Here is a 25,965-nt window from a genome sequence, read left to right as displayed (position 1 = left end):
ACTAATGTGCAGCATTATTGGCTTTGATCTCATTTGTGCAACAAGAACCAGCATATTAAGCATATCTCATTTGCCAGCTTGTTTTTTTTTTATTCATGTAGGCTTGTGTGGTGGAATGTGAAAATGAACAGGATTCCTTTTTTTTTTTTTTCATACCAATTATCTACTGCTTATTTAGCAACAGTTATATGGAATTGTGGTTACTTCTAAAACGTGGCACTCAGACTTTCTGGTTTGATTTGAATTCTGCCACAAATACTATTACTTTAAAGTGTAGCTCATTCACAGCACATTTTTGACAACCTGCCATTGTTTGCTTCATGAAATTTACACTGATTGTTGTCTGGTAAATATATTTCACAATAAATAACAAAATTCTGTGATGTTTCGACAGTGCTCTGAGCTCCAATTAATGTATGATCTGCTCCTGAAACACCAATAGCTACCGTATTTACTCGATTCTACCGCGCCTTCGATTGTAACGCGCACCCGATTTCCACGACAAAAAAAAAAAAAAAATTATGACATCGATAGCAACGCGCATCCGTTTTTCTCGCCGGTCAGCTTGATCACATCACTAGAAAAAACGACTCCTTTCGGGAGCTCTTCCATTTAAATATGAGGTACGGGGGGAAGCTTGTGCTCATCTGACGTGTAACAGAGCGTTGCCGTCACTGTAGTTTTACCGTGGACCGACGTCAGCACGCGAACTTGCTTTGCCCCCTTCTTCTCGACGGTTGCGGTGCCAGGCATATCGAAGTAAAGAGGCGCCTGACCGGCATTCCCGATTTGCCCAAGCAGGTAGCCGTTGTTGTGCCGCAAGTTTAGGACGAACCTGTGAAAACTGTGAAGCTTTTTATCGTACTCTTCCGCAGAACTTTTCGCATATGCCCCTTCACTTTCGGAGGGAAAAGCCTTTCCTCTTCATAAAGTTAGTTAGCCAGCACCTGCTCGCTTTAAACTGGCTTCGCATTAGACCTTTTTCTAAGGCTAACTGCATAGCCCGCACTTGGAGCAGTTCTGTTGTCACGGGCCGCTGTGCCGCTCGCTGCTCAAGCACATACTCGCCGAGCAGCTCTTCAATTTGCGGAAACCGACGCTGCTGTGGTCCACTGAAGTCTTTGCGTGAAGCTTTGCTGTCGACAATCTTCTGCTTTTGTTTCCGCCAGTCCCGCACGCACATTTCAAAAACTCCGAACGACCGCGATGCGGCCCGATTTCCGTTCGTTTCTGCACACGCGATGACTTCCCTTTTAAAAGCAGCATTGAGGTGCACTCGAGTTTTTGGAGTCAGTCCTTCCATGCCGTCGATGCTAATGCACTACAAGATGAGGAACTCCTCAGCACACGTACGAAGTGCCGCACATGGGAAACACATAGGCAGAAATGGCCGACGCGCAAAGGGGGCGACCATTTTGAAAATGCCGATAACAATAGTATGACCGTATTCATTGTTTTCATACTCGATTCTAACGCGCATGCGATTTATGAACTAGCTTAACCGGAAAAAAGGTGCGCGTTAGATTCGAGTAGTTACGGCACTCTAAACTAGCATTTTTTCTGCTCTGAAAACAGTTATAGCTGCTCCAGAGCAGTACTTTTCCTGCTCCAAAGAGTAAAAAGTCACTTCCATTACTGTGACTGCATCTGCAGCTGTTTTTCTGGATATGCAATTACTTGGCGTGTACTGAAATGGCAAAACTGAGCAATGAGGCCACTTTCTCTTTTTTTTTTTTCCATCTCTTTTGTAAAAAGTATACATACTTGTAAGACACTATGTCCGAAGACAACAGTAAATCAAACTTGAAAAATGCTCTGTGGGAGATGACTTCCAGGCAAACGACAGTGCACTATCCCCATTATGTCGCATATTAAATCTTCTTAGCGCAGCGATTTTGATAAGCCTTTTCTTAAGACTGTTTCAGCTTGGTGGTGCCCATTGTCAATAAATTAATGACTGAAAAAGAAAAATATGACACATGGTTTTTAATGTATTAATGAGGAAAAGCAATGAATAATCTATTTGAATGACCGTTCCTGATGATTCGTGGAACGTCACTTGTTCCCACAGACTACATAGCTCTCGTGCAGAAGTACCTGCCTTATGAAAAGTAATTTGAGCAGCTATAGCCAGAAAAAAATTTAATGCTAAAGTGAGCAAAATTATTGGCATTAACAAAAACTTAGTGCCAACTTTATTGTAAACTGCTGCAAGATATTTGAGTTCTCCACCTTACGCATATACTATTTTACATTCTAAAAAATGTTTAAACAGACTGCTGAGACCACAGTTGATGCCTAAGTTTTCAGTATACAGCAGTGAAATGAGATTTCTTTTTTTTTTCTGGAACATTGATGACTGATGTTGCAAGGTGAAGACAGCAGCGGTCTATAGTTTCCTTGTGCTCTGAAATTTTAGTAAATGTTTGTACTGATATCTATAAAATATCTAAAAAACAGATCTGTTGTTTTCAGCTGTTCTTATAAAAAAAAAGACTATTATAGCTGAATTTTTTAATTAATAGAATGCTGACCAACATAGAAAGGTACTGCATTTTAATTTCTATTGACTGGCTATATCGTAAGTGACAGATCCAGGTGGCAGTGCAGTTTCATCAGCAGAGAAAGAAAGAAGAAAAGCCACTGTCAATGACCTCGCTAAGAGTAGCGCTTTTGTTGTGTGCACCTTTCCAACACCAAAAGTATGTGAATTTCCCAACCAAAGGGTTTAGTAGCATCTGCATTTATTATGTAAAAAGTGAGATAGATACTTTAACGCGCATTTTGTGATAGGCAGCAGTGCACATATCAAAAGCCTATTTCTGTGCTTGGCCATTCTTCCCAGGACTGCCAGCGTGCTTTGTTCTGCACTCTCACGTCACACTGGTGCTTCAATTATTGTGATAGCAATTAGTATATGGACACTCTCGGCTGGATTTTGCCACCGGCGTCCGCATCACTCACCGTATGTGTTTACATATCTGTATATTTGAAAATGCAAGAAAGAAAAAAAAAAACAGAAAAAGAATCCGGCGCGTAGATTCGAACTGGGTTCCCTCAATCGTGAGTGCGAGGCGTTAACCGCTGAGCCACCGAGGAGCATTTCCTTCACCGCTTAAATGGCAAGCTATTTATATGTACCACATACCGTTGCTCACCGGCATCTCAGGGGGCATTATCGTATTTTCAGCATTACCAGCAAGATGGCGCAATGAATGCGCGTCACCACATCACGCGGCGGCACGCGCTCGAATCTCCCACGCGTACTTTGCCCCGCTCAGAGAAGGAAAGTGACGTTCTCTCCCGCGTCCTTATCTCGCGGTGGGGAGGAGGGGAGGATCGTATGTCTTGGCTCGCCTCGGGCTTTACCTGGAACGGTTCTGTTGTAGTGCCCAAAGATCACTGGAATCTTTGCAGTCTCCGCTTGCGAAAAAGGCGCACTTTTCAGACACAGCGAAAAAACAACTGAGATGCTTATTTGCATGCATCTGTACCTGTGAGTACATTTTGTGTGTCATTTGTGCGTGAAACACGCGAGGCACATTTCAATCTGCTTTCCATTTTGTGCGTTACCTTCCAATTTGTCGCTATCGTGTTCATTGCTTCACCTTTGCGGCAAAGCTGTGACTTTTTCATTAGCAACTATGGTCGGATACAACTTTGGAAGTCCGCGACATTTTCTTTCTCAAAGGTGGATGCTCACAATGCTGCACCAATCGACACGCACTCTAAGACTGGTGTAATGCATGGCCGGTGTCCCCACTTTAGAAAATCATTGCCGAGTGCATGAGTAGGACAATTTCTTCAGTCGCAGAGAAGAGATCAGATGCCGCGTTTCGATCGTCTGGGTGGGGCCTCTCTGTATTTCTTAAGCTGTATCTGTCTATAAACAAACGTGATGTGGGGATGCAAGTCACCAGAGTAGTATGGCAACACTGGCCTCATTCATAGTTTGCCTCATCCCGTGCAAGGCACTTGCACATTCTCTTCACCATCTGATGTCTCTTGGTTGTGCCATTATCTACCGTGAAACGCTCTCCCATGTGAATGCTCCTTGACATGCTCTTAAATCTAAGTACATGGGCCTCTAGCATTTCGCCTCCATTGAAGTGCGACAGCCATGGCTGTAATTGGACCTTTCGGGTAGCCACCAGGCACCGTTATCACTGCGCCACCGTGGAGTCTATAACAGTGTATGCACCAGAGTCATAAATAAGACAACTCAATAATATCTGTGTGTTCACTGTTGACATTAAAATTTCTCAAGTCAAACAAAGTGTGGACTTTATTGTTGCTTTAATAATTAACTGTGTAATAAGGAACATATGACACCAGCTTCAACTGTAGCCTTAATAAAAACCAGCAGATAATGAAGCCAAGGAAAGTATAGGGAATGGTAATTGTACTGTTTTAAGTTTATTTTAATTTTTGGATATAGATGTGAAGAAAGTAAAGTGGACGAAAAGACAGCTCGCTCCTGGCAACTTCCTAGCATGCTACTGAGGATGTGGGGAAAGTCATTGTCTGCTCCTCTAGTTAGCCGAACTGTGGCAGTTGTGCTAGTGGTCCATGCAGCTCAGTGCATGGGCAGCCTGCAAGCCCATGTTAGCGAAGGTCAGCTGAACCTAGATAGCTGGCGGCTTGTGTGCTGTCTTTCTATAAGCCTAGTACTGGAGGTTGCGATACGTTTCAGAGATGCACTGAAGCAAGAGCAACGTGGCCCATCAATCACATCAGCATCATGAGAGTCAGTGTTTGTAGTAGCACTTGGTGGCTACGAACACTCACTTTCATGATCTCTTCATATTTGTCGTTGTGTCTATAAGATTATGCTTGTTAATTTAATTACTAAATAAATGTTTATGGCAAATATACAACCAATAAAACTGTGTGCCTTCATGTCATTGTCTAAATCTACTACATTTACTCTCGTTGCTTTAATATGTAGCAGAGACAGAGACTTTTCAACTTATTTCACTATATTGGCTACTTAATGCTTGTCTTTGGCTTTAAAGATGCTTTAATTTGTGTGTTTAATTGTATTTTGTGTCACAATTAGCTTTCCTATGCAGGCTTGTATGTATGCAGTTTCAGGGATCTTGAAGACCTGCTTTTCTCTCATAAGTTTATAAAAAAAATTTTATTCTCTTCTAGTTCTTTAATAAGACTCTCAGCAAAGTTATGGGGTGAAACATTCAAATATTGAAAAGATGCAACTGTGGCCTATAATTGACCGTTCATCCTGAGTTTTACTGTATGCTGAATGAGGGACATGGAAGTTATAATGTTAGCCCTGTGATCATACTGTGCCCTAGTTTTATTATCCAAGTTGCAAGGCATGATTAGTATAATGTAATGATTTTTGTCACATTCTTTTTTGTGATACGTCATTACCACAAGCTGTGTCAATATGCATTTCGAAAATACCTGCCGGTGTATATCAGTAAGTGATAATAAAATGTAACCAGCTGGAAATTGTCATCATGACGTGTGCTATAGTACTTATGTATTTTCCTGAATGAACATGCTATTCCATGTTTTCAAACTTCATCATACTGCTGCTCACCCATGTTATTTACTTTTTCATAGGTATCCCTATCAGAGTTTATTGAGAATATCAAAAATAAAAATGATCATCTTGTGCAGCAGCACATGGCCAAAACTGTAAGTTATTTTGCTCTTAAAGCATAGTGCTTCCAAAATATGTGTTTGAGTCAGCACACCTGTGGCTGCTTTTACATTTCTCAATAATGAACCTTTTTAGATCGACGCACTGGTTACTGTATTTGAAAAAAAAACTGGATCTGACTATATGCCCTTACCTATAAACACCTCTGAACTTGACTTCAGGTATGACTACGCCTTTCTTCTTCTCTTTCTCTTTTTTTGTTGTTTTGAATCTTTTTTCAAAGTGTAATTTACTGACATCAATTGCAATATTAATGCATTTTGATAATGGACAATTCCTTAGAACTAGCATTATGTACTTATTGATGTGGCTTCATTACTGCTTGACTTCAGTTGTGCGACACTGTCCAGCACAATAGATTTTAGATACCTAGTCCATCTTTGTGCTATTGCCATTGTTAAGGGCTTACCTGTATGTACTATGTGTGTCTGCAGCGACTCTCTCTTATTCTATACTAAAATATAGATTTAACATATAGTGCAGTAGTGATCCCACTCCTGCGCCAACTGCACCGAAGCATGCCAAATCAAATTGACTGTGTCATCCTGATAATATCAACAAAAATTGCACCAAACTGCGCCAAAGTCTGGTTTGGAAACGTGTCTCGCCGGCATTATTCATGTCGGCACGTCAAAACATGTGCACCTTTTTCTCGGGGTCACCAAAGGGACAATCATGCACCTAGAGTTAATCCCCTGAATAAAGCAGTCGCGCGTGCATTCTAAATAATCCACGATGCTATGTTTGGTGCCGAAGCAACTTTTGTTGTGCAAGTCCACTTAACGGCAAAACGCTCTCTTCATATGGGCTCGTGACATTTAGTCCAATTGGTATATTGTGAAACTGTGGCGGCGATTCATCGGCAAACGTCATCCATTCCAGGAACGCAGCTGATAGCTCGTTTGAAAATTGATTGATATGTGGGGTTTAACGTCCCAAAACCACCATACGATTGTGGGAGACGTAGTGGAGTGCTCCGGAAATTTTGATCAGCTAGAGTGCACCCAAATCTGAGCACACGGGCCTACAGCATTTTTGCCTCCATCGAAAATGCAGCCACCGCAGCCGGGATTCGATCCCGTGGTCTGGAGGTCAGCAGCCAAGTACCTTAGCCACTAGACTACCGTGGCGGGGCCGCTCGTTTGAAGAGTCACCCGGCATGTAATTGAAGAGAATTTCTCTAATAACTTCACGCGTGTTGCCACAATGTCTGTCACATCTATTTCTTGACATTGCGATCTAATTTTTTGTGCTTCGCGTCCACAGAAGAACACGTGAACGGTAGGAACACATTGACACTTTCCTCTAATATACTCTATACCTGGATAGTCATTCAGAAGAGCTTTTTTGTGATGCCTTCTATCAGCACATCCGGGTTCGTAATCGCTGTTGCGTTTAAAAGCCCCCAAAAGACTCTGCCCTTTCGAACTGGATATTGCTAGGGTGCGAATAGAAAATTTTCGCATGACTTTTTTTAAAATGTTATCTCAATAATAAAAGCAAGCCTGCTGGTCGGAGCAGCCACAATTTGGTTTTAATGTGCGCAGCTTTCACTAGTGAGGCCATCGCTGGCCTCACTAGTTACCAGTTACACCATGTTACATGTATGCCCTTCGCTTTCCAGGGTCAGTGAGTACGGTTGAAAACAAACGAAAAAAAATTGAACATTGCGGCACGGCATTCATTGCATCAAATTTTTTTTAGGGGTAGGGAGTGGGGGAGGCTGCATCACTCGAAGGGCGCACTTGCTGACGTGCTACATCTCAAGGCATAATGAGACTGCTCATAAAGTTTCTGTGCTGCTAACCTCCACTTCGCGTTTTGTATAACTGACAGCATAAAAACCGCTTCAGCAACTGGAGTGATCACTGTCCCTTTAGCCAGCGTTTCTTTTACTGATGCGATATCGGGTCCAAAAAATACAATTTGTAGTATCACATAAGTTCTTAGGAAAAAATGCGATACCAAAAAATTGGATTGCTATACCAAATAATAAGGCTTGACGTCATCCGCCAAGAGCACTTGCGGCGGGGTTGCCATTTATGAGGTCCGTACACTGTCCGCACTTGCAGAAAAATTTCTGCACGCGTGGTGTTCGATATCCGTACAGCGACTTGGATGACTAGAGAGACCCCCGGAACACCTCTTGCACGCCGTCACACGTGTAGATAGAATCAGACTTGTTTAGAGCGTCCAGCCAGCTGCTCCAGCTGCCATACTTCTCTTTTCCAGAAATATCTAAAGAGAGACGCCATAATGATACCAAACATGGTCATACTGCGTGTTAAGTCCTTGGGCTATAATGTAAGCATCAACATGAGCTTGTAGCCAATGTGAGATTGAAGCCGTAGCCAATAACAGTGTTGACGGGCATGCGCTCTACTGCTCTAGATAAGAGTAATTCTGTGAATGGCGAATGGCACGTATGAGTGGACCTCCAAAATGGCGAGACTATGGTGTGGCTGCCTTGCGATCAAGGCTCAGTGCATACCCTTATATGGCGGCTCTAGAAAGCAAAGCTCTTTTCGCACAGTCTGTTCGCGTTGAGAGCACAAGATAGAAGGGTATATCAGCTGTCTTTAATGTCTGCCTAAATAGTGAGCGTGCCAGCAATCACACCCTTAAGTTAAGTTCATATAGCACCCCCCTTGCGGTCCTAGTTTCTTTCTGCTCCTTGAAGACGGGCGGAGCGTTCCTCTCTGCTTGAGTAACAATCGATGGCAGGCCTGACACATGGGGTGATGTTATTGCATCCGTCCTTCGCGCATAGGAGATAGGTTGGCTCTTTTTATCTCTGCTTTAGCCACGTTCGTCGCTCCTGCTCACGCGCTTTTACCCACATGTAAAATACAATGCGTGGGAGGATATTGATGGTGACGGCCAGTGGCATTGCACCAAGGGGGGGGGGGGGGGCACAATGGAAACGCCCCCTTTCAAAAAGTTTCTTTCACCATGATATTGATCGCGCAAAAAATGATGATTTGCCTGCCTCCCCCCTCTCCTCCTTCCAAATGAAAAATATTTCTGCCTGCGCTCTTGGTGATGCCAAAATCCGGTCAAGAATGTTCATATAATTGATATTGCAATAAAAACAAAATAGCTCTCACCTTTGAGTTGTCTTAGGTGAATGCATGAGGTATGCCTCGTGTTTTTTTTTTTGCACTGCTTTCTAGAGGACACTATTGAGGCCTTTTGGTGCATAGACAACACGTCCCAGCTGCATAAAACACCACTGGAAAAGGAAAAGGATATTTTTTTTAAATTGTGCTGTTTCAGCACAGAGATGAGTGCCAAAGGAGGTTGGCTTTATGAGACTAGCTAAATGACCTCATGTTGCGCCCTGCAATATAATAAGTTGTGAAAAAAAAAAAAAAGTACCTTTTTTTATCTTTGAAGTCATCTTAGAGAAATGCTGTTGGGACTGTGTGAATCTTTGGTGTTGTATGTTACAGCGTTTGTCTATCAAATCTGCTGAGAATCACATGGGTGTATTTAGAATTTTATTTCATGAAGTACTATTTTATTCAACCAGTATTCTATTTATTTGCTACAAGAATAATCACTGAACAAGTTTTGCTAGAATGCTCGACGATGTAACAGCATTATTTTTGCATCATCAACTGAAATAGGAAGTGCTCCTAAGATTTCTGTTGTCATGAGGTTTGCAATTAATCGAAATATTTCTAGCTCTTCAGAACAGCCCTAAAATAATTATTCATGTCAGCTGCTACAGATTGCTCTAAAGTAGAAAATTTTGCTGCTCCAAAGTGCTGCAAAATACAGTGGACACTCAGTAAACAGAAATCTGATAAAAGGAACTGCTGCCTAAATGGAACAACTGCCTCTGATGTGATTGACTTCATCCCTGAATACTGCACCTCAGTTCACCTCTCAGTAAATAGAACTCCTGTTAAAAGAAACACATTTTGGTGGTCCCTTCAGGTTCCATTTAAGCCTCGACGCGGTGGTCTAGTGGCTAAGGTACTCGGCTGCTGACCCGCAGGTTGCAGAATCGAATTCCGGCTGCAGCGGCTGCATTTCCGACGGAGGCGGAAACATTGTAGGCCCGTGTGGTCAGATTTGGGTGCACGTTAAAGAAGCCCAGGTGGTCAAGATTTCCGAACCCCTCTACTATGGCGTCTCTCATAATCATATGGTGGTTTTGGGACATCGAACCCTACATGTCAATCAATCAATCAGATTTTATTTAATGAGAGTCCACTGTAGAAAATTTTGCTGCTCCAAAGTGCTCCAGGATGGAAATTTAAGCAGTTACAAAAATTGCTCCGAATCGGAATACCTCATTAGCATCACTAAATTCACAATTTAAACTTCTCGAGTAACATCATACAATACAAAAACACCAGGCCTGCGTGGGAGGCGCAACACAGTCACAGTGAAAGCTAGAAGAGTCGCCTTTCAGAGCCTTTTCAAAACACTCATTGGGTAACTACTGCAAGCACACTTGTTTGATACCCCCTAGGGGATTATAATAATAAATTTTTTGAGGTAGTAGGCCGGCATTCGCTATGCTATTTTTCATCATTTTTCTGAGAAGCATGGTATCCGCTAAACACTTGCAAGGAATTTTGTGCCAACGGTTCATGCAGTGGCTGACGAGGATGAGGAATTATGTCTGAAGTGGGTATGCGATGTGCCACAGTTAATAGGGGAACAAGAACAAGTTTTTGTAATGGGTTCGAGCATTGGACAGCCCACTCGTTATGCTATTTACATTCTGTGACGACTGGTTTTTCGTTCCCTGTTTTAAAACGCTTTATAAGTCGTATTAACACGATTGCGTTCCCGACATCAAGTCTGCCTAAGGCAAGTTTGCCAACAAGTCACAAGCACCAGCATAGCTTAGTGGTAGAATACCGGGCTGGCACTCAGCGGACCCGGGCTTGAGCCCCACTGTGTAATTGGTTTTAGGTATTTTTTCTAATTTTGTGTGATGTGGTTACGGACACCGGTGGCGGCGGACAACTGCACGTGAACCAAGCTGTGATCTCATAACAGCTTTCACTGTAAAAGTATGCCCTAAGGACAGGATATCGCTGTCGGGTTCAACACTTAAAGGCGAAGCTTAAGGGTACACCAGTCTATATATGTTATATAGCAAGGACTATTATTAGTATGATTGTTGACATCTAAAATTACTGGCAATCATTCAGAGCTGTCTATGATGTTGCTGCAGCCCTGAGAAACAATAACCAAAATCGTGTGCCAGTTTTATTTTTTCGACACCCTGACCCACTTTTGCTTTATGACTCTACAAAATTTCAAAGTCTCTAGGTTTACTGATTCGCATAGGTGTCTGCAGGATTTTTATAAGGAGGTGCATACCCGTGTTGCTTGTCAGCTTTCGCAAGAGTGGAAAGCTAGTATAACTTATGGGTAGACAAGTTCTGGTGTGGCTTGAGGGGGGCAAGTCCCCTTTTTGTACCCACGTGCTTATGCCCATGCTGGTTCAGGTTCTTCAATGTTGTGAAACCAACTCTCCCCACTCGGCGCCTGAAACGCACCACCCGAGGTGGTATAGCAAAGTGGGAGGAAGTAACGTACTGCCGCTATGCCAATAGCGGCGATTGACTGACTGGTCCTTTGAAGAGGAAGTAAAAACTGTAGAAATTTTAGTAAAGGTAACGCACGCCACCTTAACTCGGCGGCGAGTTTTAGGCGCGCGAACAGCAATCAGTAGGTCCATAAGCCGAACCAATGCGAGGGGTCCCGAAAGAGGCCCATCCATGCGCAGGCCGAAAGTCCCAAGAGGCAATTTGGGGGTCCTCACAATGACTTTTTCGTCTCTACCCCTTTGTCGCCCATGCAGGGCTTGGTTCCTTTGTCCTGGGTTAACAGGTACTAGAAGCACTCCGCAATCTCAGGCGCCTCAGCACTTCGCGGGGCATCGTGCGGGCACACGGCCGTGTCTGTGTGGTCAGGGTTGATCCGGTCGTACGCTTCGACTGAGCGTCGTCAAAGCAATGTTATATGCCGAAGCAAATTCAGCACAACGGCTGGCATGCCTCCCTGAGCTTACAGCACAAAGTAATTAAAAGTAAACTAAAAACTGTCGCGCCACCACTTCTTACCGCAGTTCTACACTGGTCCACATTGTCATTTGTAGCACTTGCCAAAATGTTTCACAGGCACTGCATAGGCTAATGTACACTTCATCATTGTTTACATGGTGAGGAGGTTCAATGCACTGTTTTTATTAAAATAGCAGTACTCACATGCACTGTGCATGAGTTAGCTGATGCTAAATGGTTTGCACATATTTTTGTTTTCTTTTATAAATGTAAGCTTTCTTGTTATACTGCTCCAAATTTGGAATTTCATGCTTTAAAAGTCACATTCATTATTTTTCCAAAACCTGCTTTAATTTTGGATTTTCATGCTCCAAAACTGAACTTTTGCTGCCGAAAATTCCTCCAAATTCTATTTTGTGTGTTGCACCCCTGCATGGAGCAGAAACTGTTTATTAAAGGCTCCCTGACAACATAAATTTGGTTTGTCCCTTTTTTCACAGTAATTTGTAGCTTTGTGTCTGTTAATACTGAAATTAGTTATAAATGCTCTAATACTTTGTAGAATTAATGCTAGCATCGTTAATTGAGAAAAATTTCTGTCAGCTCGAAATGCCTGCCTGAATACCATGCAAATATAAGCGCACCACAGTGGGGAGTGCCTGAGACTACGTGCACTCACACTTTGCTGACGCTGCTTGTGCCATTTTTGAATTGGAGACCTGTACATGGTGAAGAATGAAGCGATGTGGATGCTTTGAGCGTGTCTCCCTCAGAAAAAAAGGAAAACATTCTTGACATAAGCAGCCAAAACCATCTTGAGAGCAGCCAGACAACAGAGCAAGAGGTGCAGTGACAGAAGTGCTGCTCCAATTTCTCTAAACTTTTTCAAAAGAGAAATGCTGCTTCATGCTGCTCCAAAGTGCAATATTTGCTAGTAACTGCTCCAAACCTGCTCCAAAATGGTGTTGGCAAACTAAAAAGAATGAAGTTGGACCATAAAACCACCCAGTGAACCTAATACCCCTGTCACACGGCCACCACCAAACTCCGTTGAACACCGTCAACGTAAATCTCCCCTAGGGGGGTTCGACGGAGAAGGAGTTGTGGCAGTGTCACACGGCAATGACAAGGTTGTAACAGTTGCCGCGAGGGAGCTCAGCTGGCGCTGTTTGATTTTCGAAAAAGTATTCTAATTTCATCTCTATTAACTTTTTGTGAATCCTCGTTATGCTGTTTTTATAAAAAAGCACAATTAAGTAGGTATGCGACTAACAAACCATTGAAAATAATTTCAAATAAAAATGCATTTGCTAAATGTAGCAATGCTGCTAGTGATGCTGGCCACATTGTGCGTTCAGTTGTTTTGTTGCCTGTGTACATGCCCGGAACGAAAGTTCTTATGCTTCCTTGACTCGTGAGCGCACATTTTGTGTTCTTCAGCCATGAGTGACACAGCGGACGACGTGAGGAAGTGGTACGATATTGCACTGGCAATGACGTTGATCGGCTGGCGCCGGCCGGCCCGACTCGCGAGACACGGTGTGTAGGGCATCGGTGTTGAGAGTAAGTAAACTCTGGCGGGCGTAAATATATGTAAACAAACACGCGTTGTGAATGAGTACTACAACGAAAGAACGTTTAATGTTGCCGAAATGTATTATGCTTTCACGGCGGCCACTTAGTGCTCGAAATTTTTCTCTGACCTCTAGACTGCTGGGGACGAGAGTACCTCATTTCGCTGCCAAGGGAGATCATTGAACGCCCTTTGCGAAATGCTCCGTTTACCTTCGTTTGCGTAATGGTGGCCGTGTGACATGGACTGCATCTTCGTTGTCGTAAGGACGAGGGAGTTAAACGGCCTTCGCGGGTGCCCGTGTGACAGGGGTATAAGGGAAACCAAAGGCGAGATTTATACACTATCATCTTAGTATGCTACTCAATGACGTAAATCCAGAAAAATCTCAAGGGGTGACGCATGTCAGGCCAAGGTGTCCAATTTGTATTTTTAATATGGGCTGTATTTTTATTTATATGAGAATTAAATCATGCTTTCAAATAAAATTTAAAAAAAAACGAGCATGGTCAAGTCTGAGCTCGAGCAATTGCATTGTTTTATTCAGTCTCTTTTTCTTCACCTTTTTTCCGATTTCCATAGTTCACATAGCTGAAAGGCATATAACACAGGTACGCAGTAAAAGATAAAAGGCCTTTCAAGATACGTAACTGTTAACTCAATGATATCACGCGCTAAAGCTAAATCTCAAGTTGGACACGTACAAGGGGTGTCCTCCCCAGCCTGAACACCAGAATAGTCCAAACTTTCGTGACCTAATCTCCCCCCCTCCCCCCCCCCCCCGCCCGCCCATGATTTACGCCAACTATATTGCTTGTATACTACCTGCATATTAGCATACGGCATGTTTAGTAATAAATATAAACATTTATTAGATGCTTAAGTGATGCTTTAGACTTCAGGAGTCATTAGAAACACGCATCTGCTCCAAAAACACCAAAAGCAACCCTAAGCTATAGGATTTTTTTCTGCTCCGAATACACTTGAGCTTGCTCCGAAGCACCATTTTTCTGCTCTAAAATCTTCTCTAAAAAGCAAAATGTCGCTTCCATCACTGGAGGTGTGACAAACAATAGTCTTAGCTAGGTGCCTGGGGGGGGGGGGGCGTATTTTGCATCCCCTGCAAATGTTTTCTGATGTCGGCGATACTCACCTTACTCATGGAACATCACACAGGGCCTCAGTCTACATCATACCTGTGCTGATGTCACGAGGTGCTGCCAAGTCAGATGGGCACTCACTGATACTTTAAAGTCAAATTAAAACATCTTAACACTAACGTCGAGCACTAATAAGTTGTAAGAAGTGCCCTGTTTACAGTACAATCAGACACAAACATGATTGAGGTTTCAATTTTGGTGTCTGGGGTCCTTTAAGTGCACATCATGTATTTGCAATTCTGACTCAATAAACTCGGTGCAATAGCAAAATTAAACTGTTTTTTCTGAGGCCGAAGAATTAAACCAAACTAATCTTTTCTACCAACTTGGTGCTCAACTTCAACAGGAACATTTTGGAAGAATCGTAGAAACTGAATTCAGGCATTCAATTCGAAACCGTTCAAACATTCAATTCAGAAAGTTCGGGCTCTGGCATAACTGCATTGGTCATTGGCATTAGATTAGTAGACCATGTATTACTTGTACGTTAAAAAAACCCCAGGAAAGCAAAATTTATTAGGTTAACACGGTCATACTAGTGTCACATTGGGAAAGGGGGGGCTGAGCATTGCCTCATTTCCACTGGCAGTGTATCTCAAAATGCATATTTCTGTGCAGCAGATGTGACCTGTGCTTCTGCAAAACATTAGAGGCTGAAGGCCAAGTGCTGATTCGGCAATTCAGTCTAGTGGCAAGCTGTTTTGCCATGGTGGACGAATGCTGTTCTAGTAATGAAGTGTATTTTATCAACAGGGAGCAATTTACTTTAGGTAGAAGTTTGAGTGTGCAGGTATTGCTCTAGACTCTACAGAGTGAGATTAATATTTATTTTTTTTATTTAAAGACAATACGGTTTTTTATATAAAAATGCTATGACTGTCCGGCCACTGTCATCCTTGCAAACAGACTCTACACGGAAACGGAAAAACTTTGGTGTAGCTATAGTTACATTGAAATGAGTAATTAGCAAATTCTGATTAATTAGCTTTTTAAATACTATTTACTTGATGGCAGTTATCTTTATGGAAAAGTTGCAGAATGTATCAAATATGTCATACTCATTTTTTTTTCAATCACAAAAAAACACGTAATTTGAGAAACCTATGTTCATGGCGAAATTGAAGCTGAGCACTGTGGGTGCACAGGAAGTGCACCAGCTCTTACGTCCAAATAGAAGCTGACGTGACAAACATTTGAAGGGGGAAAAAAAAAACACTTCGCACTGGAATTCGGTCTGGAAAGACACTGAGTTGTCCTAAATACCAAACAAACGTTAAATTGGACTGTGTGTTCTTTGCGTTTGGCATGCAGTGCTTATATGTTCCTTTCGCACTCTACCCAAGAAAACTCCAGTTTCCACCTTTCCTTTCACTGTACAGTGTAAAACTAGGAGACCGCCATTGTAGCACTACTTCTCGCAGTCGAGTGAAAAAGTTCTTTACACTTCAAAATTGAACAAAGTAACGCAGAAGCACTACATGCCAGGCATGAAGAACAAGCTGTACACTTGTGTATTTGAAATTACTAGCTGTTTTTACCGACCAGGCTCTGCTGTGATGAGTCTTATTTAAAAGTTCGTCATGTGAACTTCCAGTCTGATGACTTCATGCAGTGGGGCGCTCAGTTTTCTTATTACTACGATCGGGGCCTTAAATTTTAATGATTAACATATGAAACTACATGTGTTTTGGGGATTTTTAAACAATAAGAATGTCATAAATTGTCACATTAAATGGCTTTTTTTATTAAACAACTGACCTTCAAGTAATCTTTAACGTATATTTTGGAACACAAAAACATTTTTTTTTTCATAAGTGAACCCTTTGTAGGTTTGCCGATATTTTTGACACAATTATCGTCACCAGCTGTGGTATATACATATAAATTTCAAAGAATTAGTATTAAACATATTTTATCAATATTTAGTCATTACTTCGCTGGAAGAAAGTGGGACACATGTGTCCCACGAAATCATGAAGGTACTATCAGGCGATCACATCGCCAAGCATTAATGAAGTAATTTTGAATTTTTTACGAATGACTCATTTCAGCATCGCGTTAGGTGCTGGCAAAGTTTTTTCATCTCAGTGTGGAGTTTGTCTGTGAAGACAATGGGGGCCTGATAGTCATAGCACGTTTATAAAAATCTGTATTGTTTTTACCAGTAACCCTCTATATACTAAATGCTTGTGTCTTTATCTTGGTTTTTATTCTAGCCTGGAGAGAGAAAAGTCAAACATAGAATCCCAGTTTGCAATGGATTTAGCTGATTTTCAATCTTCACCTCACTACGCACGCTTCTTCAATGAACTTATGGTAAGATTGCAAGTTGCTTTACATTTGATTTGCCTCTGTTTTTCATGGCACTGAGGAAAAGTATTGAAGGGGTTCTGCAACACTTTTTAAGTTTTATTATTATTATTAGTTGTAGTAGTAGTAGTAGTATTATTATTATCTAACAAGCATTGTGTCCTTGATTGAATATATTCGGCAGAAGTTTTTAAGACTGTAATGTAATTGTGAAAGTAAAGAGCACATTTTTTTATCTTTTTTACTCCTTTTCAATATGTGTATTCTCATTGGGAACATTGCTGACAGTAGTGCCCGGCCCATGGAGCCAGCCATTCTTGAGGAGGGTTTCGGTGCTTGCTTGGGTATCCCATCAAAGTCATCAAGTCAGGCGCTGCATTGTCATGCCCTCTGTCGTGAGAGTCTGCTAGGGGAGAAGGAAAAACGTGCACATTGCGCTGTCTGGTGAAGTTTGCCAATTCAAGGCAATTTAGTACTTATTCACAGCGAGTACATTACATATGAATGGGTGTATTTTGGCCTCCCCATTGGCAATAAATTAAGTAAATTAATGTCAAAAAAGGCATGACATACAGTAAAATTACTGTGTGACGTATCTTTTGAAACACAAAACCATTTTTTTTTTTTTCATAAGTGAACCCTTTGTAGGTTTGCCGATATTTTTGACACAATTATTGTCACCAGCTGTGGTATATACATATAAATTTCAAAGAATTAGTATTAAACATATTCTATCAATATTTAGTCATTACTTTGCTGGAAAAAAGTGGGACACATATATCCCACTAAATCATGAAGATACCATCAGGCGATCACATCGCCAAGTATTTAAAGGGCCACTCACCAGGTTTGACAATTTTCAGCAGACAAGTGTAATTCGTAGATGAGGCGTTCATGATCACGTCTGCCAAAATTTGCAATGCTACGCGCGGCGGAAACGGGTCAAATTTCAAGATGAACGCTGCTCCCCCTCCCCTCTGCGGGCGCACGCCTAGAGAATGAGGGCATGACGTGGGCGTATGAATGGCCCCTACGTACACGGCAATGCAATGACATTGGTCCTCTATGTAGACGACTCTGCTTTGACGTCAACAGTATACCACGTGACATGGCAAAAATTATTTAACACAACATGCGTAATTTATGTATTTGTTGCTTCAAGAGAATATTAAAACTTGAAATAAATAATGAGACGCAATAAAAAATTGGGCGCGTTTTTCTTTCATTTTTTCCCGTGAAATGCTAAGAGATGCGGGGCTAATCTGCCGTTTCACATGCGTTCGTGTCCCCGCAGTCAGCGCATTGAGCAGATGACCACCGTGGAACGCTCCTACGCGTTCGCGCACTCATTGTGCTCTTCTACTCTACTGCATCTAAGCCAGCGTTTCCAAACAATCCCGCAGAAACACGCAGAAGACTGCAAAATAACGCTGGTCAACAAAGCAACGCTGCTCTCCTGCTCGGGGGTTGGACTTGCTTGGGCACGTCATGCGTACATCACCTCATGGTCGGATGCCTGAGAGGGTAGGGAAGAGATTTAGCTTGCGAGGGCTACGCGTAGGAGCGGCAAGGGTTTCGAGCTTGCCTCCTCTCATCCTCGTTTCGTGCCGCTTCAAAAAACCTTTTTTCTTCGCTTTTGATGAACCGATTCAAAAAAGTTTTGTGGTAAAATGTTTCTCATCGGACACCCACCAACTTTCACTGTCTAACTAAAATTCGGTATGGGGCCTGGTGAGTGGCCTTTTAAGATTAAACAGCCCTAACAAGTGGCGCATAGGAGCGCTTATAATGGTTTGCAGAGTAACGCTGTGGGCACCTCATTTCCAGTAGCGAAAGAGCGCTCGCACATTCTCCCTACAAGTCTTCATATGACTGCAGGCTATTCCTGTAAAGCTTGCTTCGCCACACAAACAAATATTCTGCCTCATTTTTTTTTTTTTTGTCCCCTTTTTTGCTGTCAAATTGTTCGAGTACTGGTGTCGTCCCTGAACATCTGCGCATTTTTCAAGAGGTATATGATATCGGGTAAATTATTTTAGTGCACTCTTATACCCAATTGAGCTTAGCGAAGAGCGTAAAAAGTTTCGCAGAGGACTCTATTTCACTGCATTTATCAGTCAAGTCTCTGTGCAAATCTACATAACCACAGGATGAATGGAAGCTGAAATCGCACGTCTAGTAAACCAAATAAAGAGAATACTATCAGGCATTTTAAGTAACATGTTCTCTTTTTTTTTCCTGAACAGAACCGAAATTCGGAACCTTCAGTAAGAAAAGGAGCAAATTTCAATCACATTGTGGCACTACTTATGCTTTCCAAAACTGCAATAAAACAATTATTCTCAAACTTACATGATCTTACTTGAGATGGCAGCCACTTATTGCTGTGCTAGTTATGACAGCTGATTTGGGTTTTCTGCAGAAGAAAAAGTGGGACGTATGTGTCTGACTGTCCCACAAAGGGGCTTGATGGCATCATTCGTTTCACAGAATAATGGGGCTGCCTTCCATGCCATCAGTACATGTTTAGGTTCTTATTACTGCTTTCTTTTTTTTTTTTCATTTCTTTTATGAATTGCCACTGATAGGAACCACTAGTTCCTGTGATACTAGTATATCACTTCAGCTGTTTCACAGTCCATAAGGCGCTGCTTAGCAAACAGACTTTATTTGTTTGTTTAGCAGCATCCAACAGCAAGTCTTTGCAACAAGCCCTGTATATCTGAAAGCTTGGAAAAGAAGCTGCTTCTTTCCCTCTACAACCCCCCCCCCCCCCCCCTTTGTAGCACTCATTTGTACGTTTTGGGGGGAACTGTTGGTCTAGGAAATGTGACAAAACAACCTTTAGGAGTGAAGCTATTTGTACTTGTCTTGCTATGTAGTTGTGTGTAAAACATTTGTCATTATTTCTTACAGTTACACTTATCCAAGAAATCAAATGAGCGGCATAAAGAGAATGTAAAGGCATTTGCTCAGGTTGTTAATGGGCCACTGAGTAAAGCCCGCCAAATTATTCTTATGTCTTCACAAAACTATAGAACAGAGTTTAGTCTTCGTTCTTATGTAAGTACCCTGTTGACATTTTTTCTGCTCCTCTCTTTCTGTTTCTGTCATTTTTTATGCAGTTGTGGATGCACTAAATTAGTGAGGTGGAGGAACTTTTTTTCTCTCTTCTTTTTCAACATAGGAGCATTAAAGAGCTCATTTCGCAGAAATTCAATAATCGCAATATTCGCTCATATACTACCTGAAGACACTAAGTCTGCCAAAACGAGACCCTCGGTATAAATGAAGGAAAGAAGTGTGCATGTAAGGGCTCGTTATCTTTGATAGACACAATGTTAATTATATATAACAGACAATCATGCAACAGAAAGTACAGGGGATGTTATTAGAAGTAATTGTAATGTAAATGTGAAAAAAAAAGTGGACGAAACGATAACTTGCCGTGGGCCTTCAGGTAGTACACGGGGGATTATTGGTCAACTGCCAGATTGCAATAAGTTCACGTGCTACGTGATACTAAACAGCCAAATAAAGTGTGTTCCACACTCGCCATCATGGCTACTGGGGACGCTGACTGACACTCCCACGTTTAATTCACATATATACCCAATAAAGTGAATGTGGGGATAGTCGCCGTGGTAGCTCGGTAAGTAGAGCATGGGATGCATTATTCGAAGGTCGCAGATTCCGTCCGTGTACATGGCAAGTTATCTTGGCATAGTGTTCGTTAGCAAAGACGTCAGGCTTCAGTCATAGCATTTTTACTAAAAAAAATTACATATCCTGCTAAAGGAAACGATGTATGGATGCGAAGCAGCGGGGAGATGGTTCACTTAAGCAGGAAATGGTGTAATTTATTGAGCAGTGGGTGTCGCGCTTATCGCGGCGTTGCGCAGGAGCGAATGAGGCGTGCACACTCCGTCATTTTTCACCACGCAACTACCGTGGCGCTCCCAGCAGAGTATGCAGCTGTCATACCACCTGTCGTGCGCACCACTCCGTAAAATATAGGACATTTAGAGGAGATACAGGGGGGACGCACATGGGCAGTGGGGATGCGAACGCCACAGGAGGAATGGACAAAGCCCCCATCTTAAGCTGCTTAGAATAAAAAAAATCAGTATTGCTTAACGAACCACCATCTACACACATACAAGTTTAAAAAATTCAGAAGAGATATTGAAGGTCTTATCCCCCCTTCCCCCCGGATTCGGGCTATGCTTTTAATGACTGTAACTTGTATACTTGAGGCAATAAGACCTTCAATGCAATGAATTTATTTAACATGGTTTCGGTGACAGACCCACCAAACCTAAGTTTACACTCATTGTGTGAAACATGATAAAAATGGCGGTGTCATGAACTTTGAGAACTTCAGAGATGGAATTTTCTCTCTCTCTCTCTCTCTCTCTATATATATATATATATATTTATTTATATATATATATATATATATATAAGGGAAAGAAGTGTATACTTAAGGGCTCGTTTTTCTGTGTTTTGACACAATATTAATGAGATCTATCAGACAATAATGCCAAGGTATGTACCGTATAGGGGAAGTTATTAGAACCAATGTAATGTAAATAAGAAGAAAGAAAGGTGGGTGAAAAAATAACCTGCCATGAGCAGGAATCGAACCTATGACCTTCGAATAACGCGTTCAAGCCATGAGCAGAAATCAAACCTACGACCTTCGAATAACGCGTTCAATGCATTGAACGCGTTATTCGAAGGTCGTAGGTTCGATTCCTGCTCATGGCAGGTTATTTTTCACCCACCTTTCTTTCTTCTTATTTACATTACATTGGTTCTAATAACTTCCCCAATACATTCCTTGGCATTATTGTCTGATAGATCTCATTAATATTGTGTCAAAACACAGAAAAACGAGCCCTTAAGTATACACTTCTTTCCCTTATATCTATATATATATATATATATATATATATATATATATATATATATATATATATATATATATATATATATATATATATATCATACTCACACACCACAAGTCACATTGCCTTCGTTGTCATGCAAAACAACTTAAAGGGCCACACAATTTTTTTGTACACCTTCCAAGCAATCTTGTTCATTCATGCAATGCTTCATTAAAAAAAAAAAAAATTCCTTGCCTCTCTCCAGTCCTTCTTGCTAGAGAAGTAGTGTGAGGGACTTATGATAGCAGTGACTGTGTCAATTGATCCTTGCACCCTTCGTACCGCCCTTCTTAACCAAACCACTCCGACACGAATGACACATAGAAGAAGCCTTGCTCGGTGATTGGCTGCATGCCGAGGACGTAAGAGCTGATATTGGGCTACGTTGCCGAAGGGGGCATAGTCATGAAAACGGGCTATGCCTACCCGCTTCACTGCAAAGGCGGTTGAGAAAGCCTAGTGAGAAACCAAAACCAGCAGATACAGGTTGTTGTGTACCCTGTGACTTTCTTATTACTGCCTTGTTTATGAAATTCTTGCAGCAGCATGTTCGCATCATACAAGCATGCAGTTATCTTTCCATCACAAATTTTGTGCTGCCCTTTAGGAAAAATTGTGAAAGAAAGCACTCTGGATCTTGCAGAAATAGATGGCAAGTTGGGGGGAAAGCTTCAGCAAGTTCATCTTAATTAAGTTCACTATTTGAAATGGCCACGTTTGTGTGTGCGTTTGCACGCGTGTGCATGCATATGGATTGTGAGGTAAATCAATTTGAAGAAACCAGCAAGAGATGGTGAAACCTGTAAAAAACAGTGCAATGGTGTGAAACCTGTAAAATATTTAATATTAGCTGAAAATAGACAGAGGAGAAATTTTTTAGTTAGATATTGATAGGAAAAAATGCTTTTGCTTATGTGTAGTGAGTGTGCTTCCATGCCATAAAGATTTTGCTGTCTTTTTATACTACATCAAAAAGTGTCATTTGAAGTCCTTGAAAATCCTTGATTAGGTCCTTGAAACTTCTTATAAACCCTTGAATTTTTTTTTCTTTGTTATAGCTATGAGCCCTGTGGGATCAATCATAGAATATGCTTAAAATGCTTTGGCACATTATACCCATGTAGTTCCATTTGCACTCCTGTGTTTTTCTTTCCTTGTGGCCTGTCCTGCTATGCAGTTTGTTAGATGATGATCCCATACAAGCTCACCTACATTGAACGCTCATCCCAGTAAACCAAGGAATCGCTGTTAATATAAGGGCAGAATGCCAAAAATGTAGGCTCATCTCTATTATGTGTGTATATCAGTTTATTGCAGCCATGTTTGAACAGTTTGGCACATACCACAGCCTGAAAAATTGTCTGTTAACAAACCTGTGCTCATTTTTTTTTTGTTTGTTTGCATAAGCAGATGTTTGGTGCGTAGTGACACCACGGACCCGAGCCAACGGGGGAGGGGGGGGGGGGTCGACTCCCTCCCACGCTTAGCCGTGCATGGCTGAGCCGTGTCTGGATAAAAAAGAGTCCTGGGGGTTGAGCCGATGCCGGTTGATTGGGCCTTTAAAGGGCCACTCACCAGCTTTGACAATTTTGAGCTGACAAGCGCGATGCGTAGACGAGGCATTCATGATCACGTCTGCCAAAATTGGCAACGCTACGCGCCGTGGAAATGGGTCAAATTTCAAGATGAAAGCTGTTCCCCCTCCCCTCTGCCGGCACACGCGTAGAGAATGAGGGCATGATGTTTGCGTAGGAATGGCCCTACGTACACGGCAATGCAGTGACGTTGGTCCTCTACGGAGACGACTCTGCTCCGACGTTGTCAACAGTATACCACGTGACATGGCAAAAATTATTTAACACAACATACGTAGTTTATGTATTTGTTGCTTTAAGAGATGAATAAAACTTGAAATAAATAATGAGACGCAATAAAAAATTGTGCGCATTTTTCTTACATATTTTCCCGTGAAATGCTATGAGATGTGGGGCCAATGTGCCAGCGTTTCGCATGCATTCGGGTCTCCGCAGTCAGCGCATCGAGCAGATGACCGCCGTGGAATGCTCCTACACGTTCGCGCACTCATTGGGCTCATCTACTCTACCGCGTCTAAGCCAGCATTTCTAAACAATCTCACAGAAACAGGTTGAAGACCACAAAATTACGCTGGTCATCAAAGCAACGCCGCTCTCGTGCAACGGGGGCTGGCCTTGTTCGGGCACGTCATGCGCACGTCACCTCTCGGTCGGATGCCGGAGAGGTTGGGGAAGAGATGTGAAGGCTACGCGGAGGAGCGGCAAGGGTGTCGAGCTCGCCTCCTCTCACCCTCGTTTCGCGCGGCTTCAAAAAACCTGTTTTCTCTGCTCGTAATAAACCGATTCAAAAAATTTTTGTGGTGAAACGTTCCTCATCGGACACCCAACAACTTCCACTATCTACTAAAATTCGGTATTGGGCCTGGTGAGTGGCCCTTTAAGGCCCTCTGGCGAGGGCAACGCACCCCTTTGGCCTTTGCTTCATGTAGATTGCACCCCAGGGCTGACTCACCCAGGGGAAATCAGCAGTTACCCTTTCTTATCCCCCTCTCTCTCAACATCTTTGCCTTTTCTATCACTTTTGATTTTTCTTGTTTTCTTGTTTCTTCCTTTTACTTCCAAATTTGGCGGCAAGGGTTAAACCTTTTCAAATAGACTACCTTGGTCTAGGTGCATTGGGTTATGGTAGTGTAGTACGACTGGCGTCTGCAGGCTTTTAGTATCCACACTTGTAACGTTTCTATGGTGGGTGGTCGCCAACGCTGCTGATAAAAAATACGATTGGCATGCATAGAGCATTCCTCTTACTTAGCTTAAATACCAGATTAAAGCGGGTATGCACCGATGACATAATTGTTTTTAACTGGCCAATAGAAACAAACCCTCACTTTTATGTCATTCACTGTGAAAAAGCTGGAAAGTAAGCCAGGATTGTATCCCCCTTCGTAGTTGCCAGGTGTCTTACCGAAACCCTCGGGGCTGAATACAAAATAATCAAAATGGCTAGCGGAGACCTCCTCCTCAAAGTTCGGGAGAAAGAACAGTTTGAAAAGCTAGACAGTCTCTCAACTTTCAGTGGCATACCAATTACTGTAATGCCACACAGATCTATGAACACAACTCGAAGAGTGGTATCTGACATAGGCTTACTTGACCTGACTAAAACTGAACTCTTGGAGGGGTGGAAGAGCCAAAATGTGACCAATGTACACAGGATTATCATCAGAAGAAATAACAAGGAAATGCCAACAAAACATTTAATGCTCACATTTGCTTCCACTCATCTGCAGGAAACTATTCAAACAGGGTACACGAGGACCTCTCTCGGGCCATACATACCTAACCCCCGTCGTTACTTCCCATGTCAGAGGTATAGCCACGGCTCTCAAAGCTGTCTTGGTCACGAGACTTGTGCACAATCCGGAGTCTTCGGCCATGTGCCTCAGAACTGCAAAGAACAGCCGCACTGCATAAACTGTGACGGAAACAATGCCGCATATTCATGTTCCTGCCTATACTGAAAAAAAGAAAAGAAGGTAACATTCAAAGTGAAGGAAAACATTTCTTTTGAGGAAGCTAGAAAAAGAGTCTCGCCATTCTATGGCCCAACATATGCTGATGCGGCACATCAGGGGGCACCGTCGTACCAGCCCTCGCCACTCCTTCGGCCCGTGCATACCAAGCCAGCGGTTGTGGCGCCTGCCCCCAAGGCGGCTGTAGTGCAGACTACTCCGCCTACTTGCGAACAGAGACCGGAGACTCCAGGGTCCTTGGGTATCAAGGCCTCTCCTCACCAGGCGAGGCCCAGAATTCGAACCACCAGCAGATGCGGGCATCCAGTGCCTCCGAGGAGGCAATGGATACAGCGGTACACTTAGTGCAAAAAGAGGGGGGGGGGGGTTTCCTTGGAGCACGCCAAGAAAACCAAAAAGCAGATAACGGGGGCTGGTGGTGGCCCTGTTACTTGAATTCCAACTTCCCGCCTAAACAGTCACTCGGTTTTTGTGCACACAACACTACTTTACTTTCATCATGAACACTCAAATTATGCAATGGAATGTCAGGGGCCTACTCAGGAACCTTGACGATGTCCAAGAACTTTTACACAAACACTCACCAAAAGTGCTGTGTATACAAAAAACACACTTAAAACCAAAACACACCAACTTTCTACGTAATTACATCATTTTTCGAAAGGACTGTGATGATGCCAT

At 42.4% G+C, this 25,965-nt stretch overlaps 1 protein-coding gene across 3 annotated transcripts in view; it reads left to right on the top strand.

Annotated features, from left to right (window-relative positions):
* Nucleotides 1-25,965, top strand: part of LOC119161600 (uncharacterized) — a 197,565-nt gene that overhangs the window by 165,152 nt on the left and 6,448 nt on the right. For 2 of the 3 annotated variants that reach the window (XM_075878920.1, XM_075878921.1), the window contains 4 exons: nt 5,590-5,664; nt 5,765-5,850; nt 16,671-16,770; nt 19,681-19,827. In XM_075878920.1, coding sequence (XP_075735035.1) covers nt 5,590-5,664; nt 5,765-5,850; nt 16,671-16,770; nt 19,681-19,827 — 408 coding nt within the window. The remainder of the gene's footprint in view (nt 1-5,589; nt 5,665-5,764; nt 5,851-16,670; nt 16,771-19,680; nt 19,828-25,965) is intronic. The other variant, XM_075878922.1, reaches the window with a different exon arrangement.

The sequence above is a fragment of the Rhipicephalus microplus genome, chromosome X (assembly GCF_043290135.1).
Source record: "Rhipicephalus microplus isolate Deutch F79 chromosome X, USDA_Rmic, whole genome shotgun sequence".
Lineage (NCBI taxonomy): Eukaryota > Metazoa > Arthropoda > Arachnida > Ixodida > Ixodidae > Rhipicephalus > Rhipicephalus microplus.
This window is presented reverse-complemented; position numbering and strand designations above follow the sequence as displayed.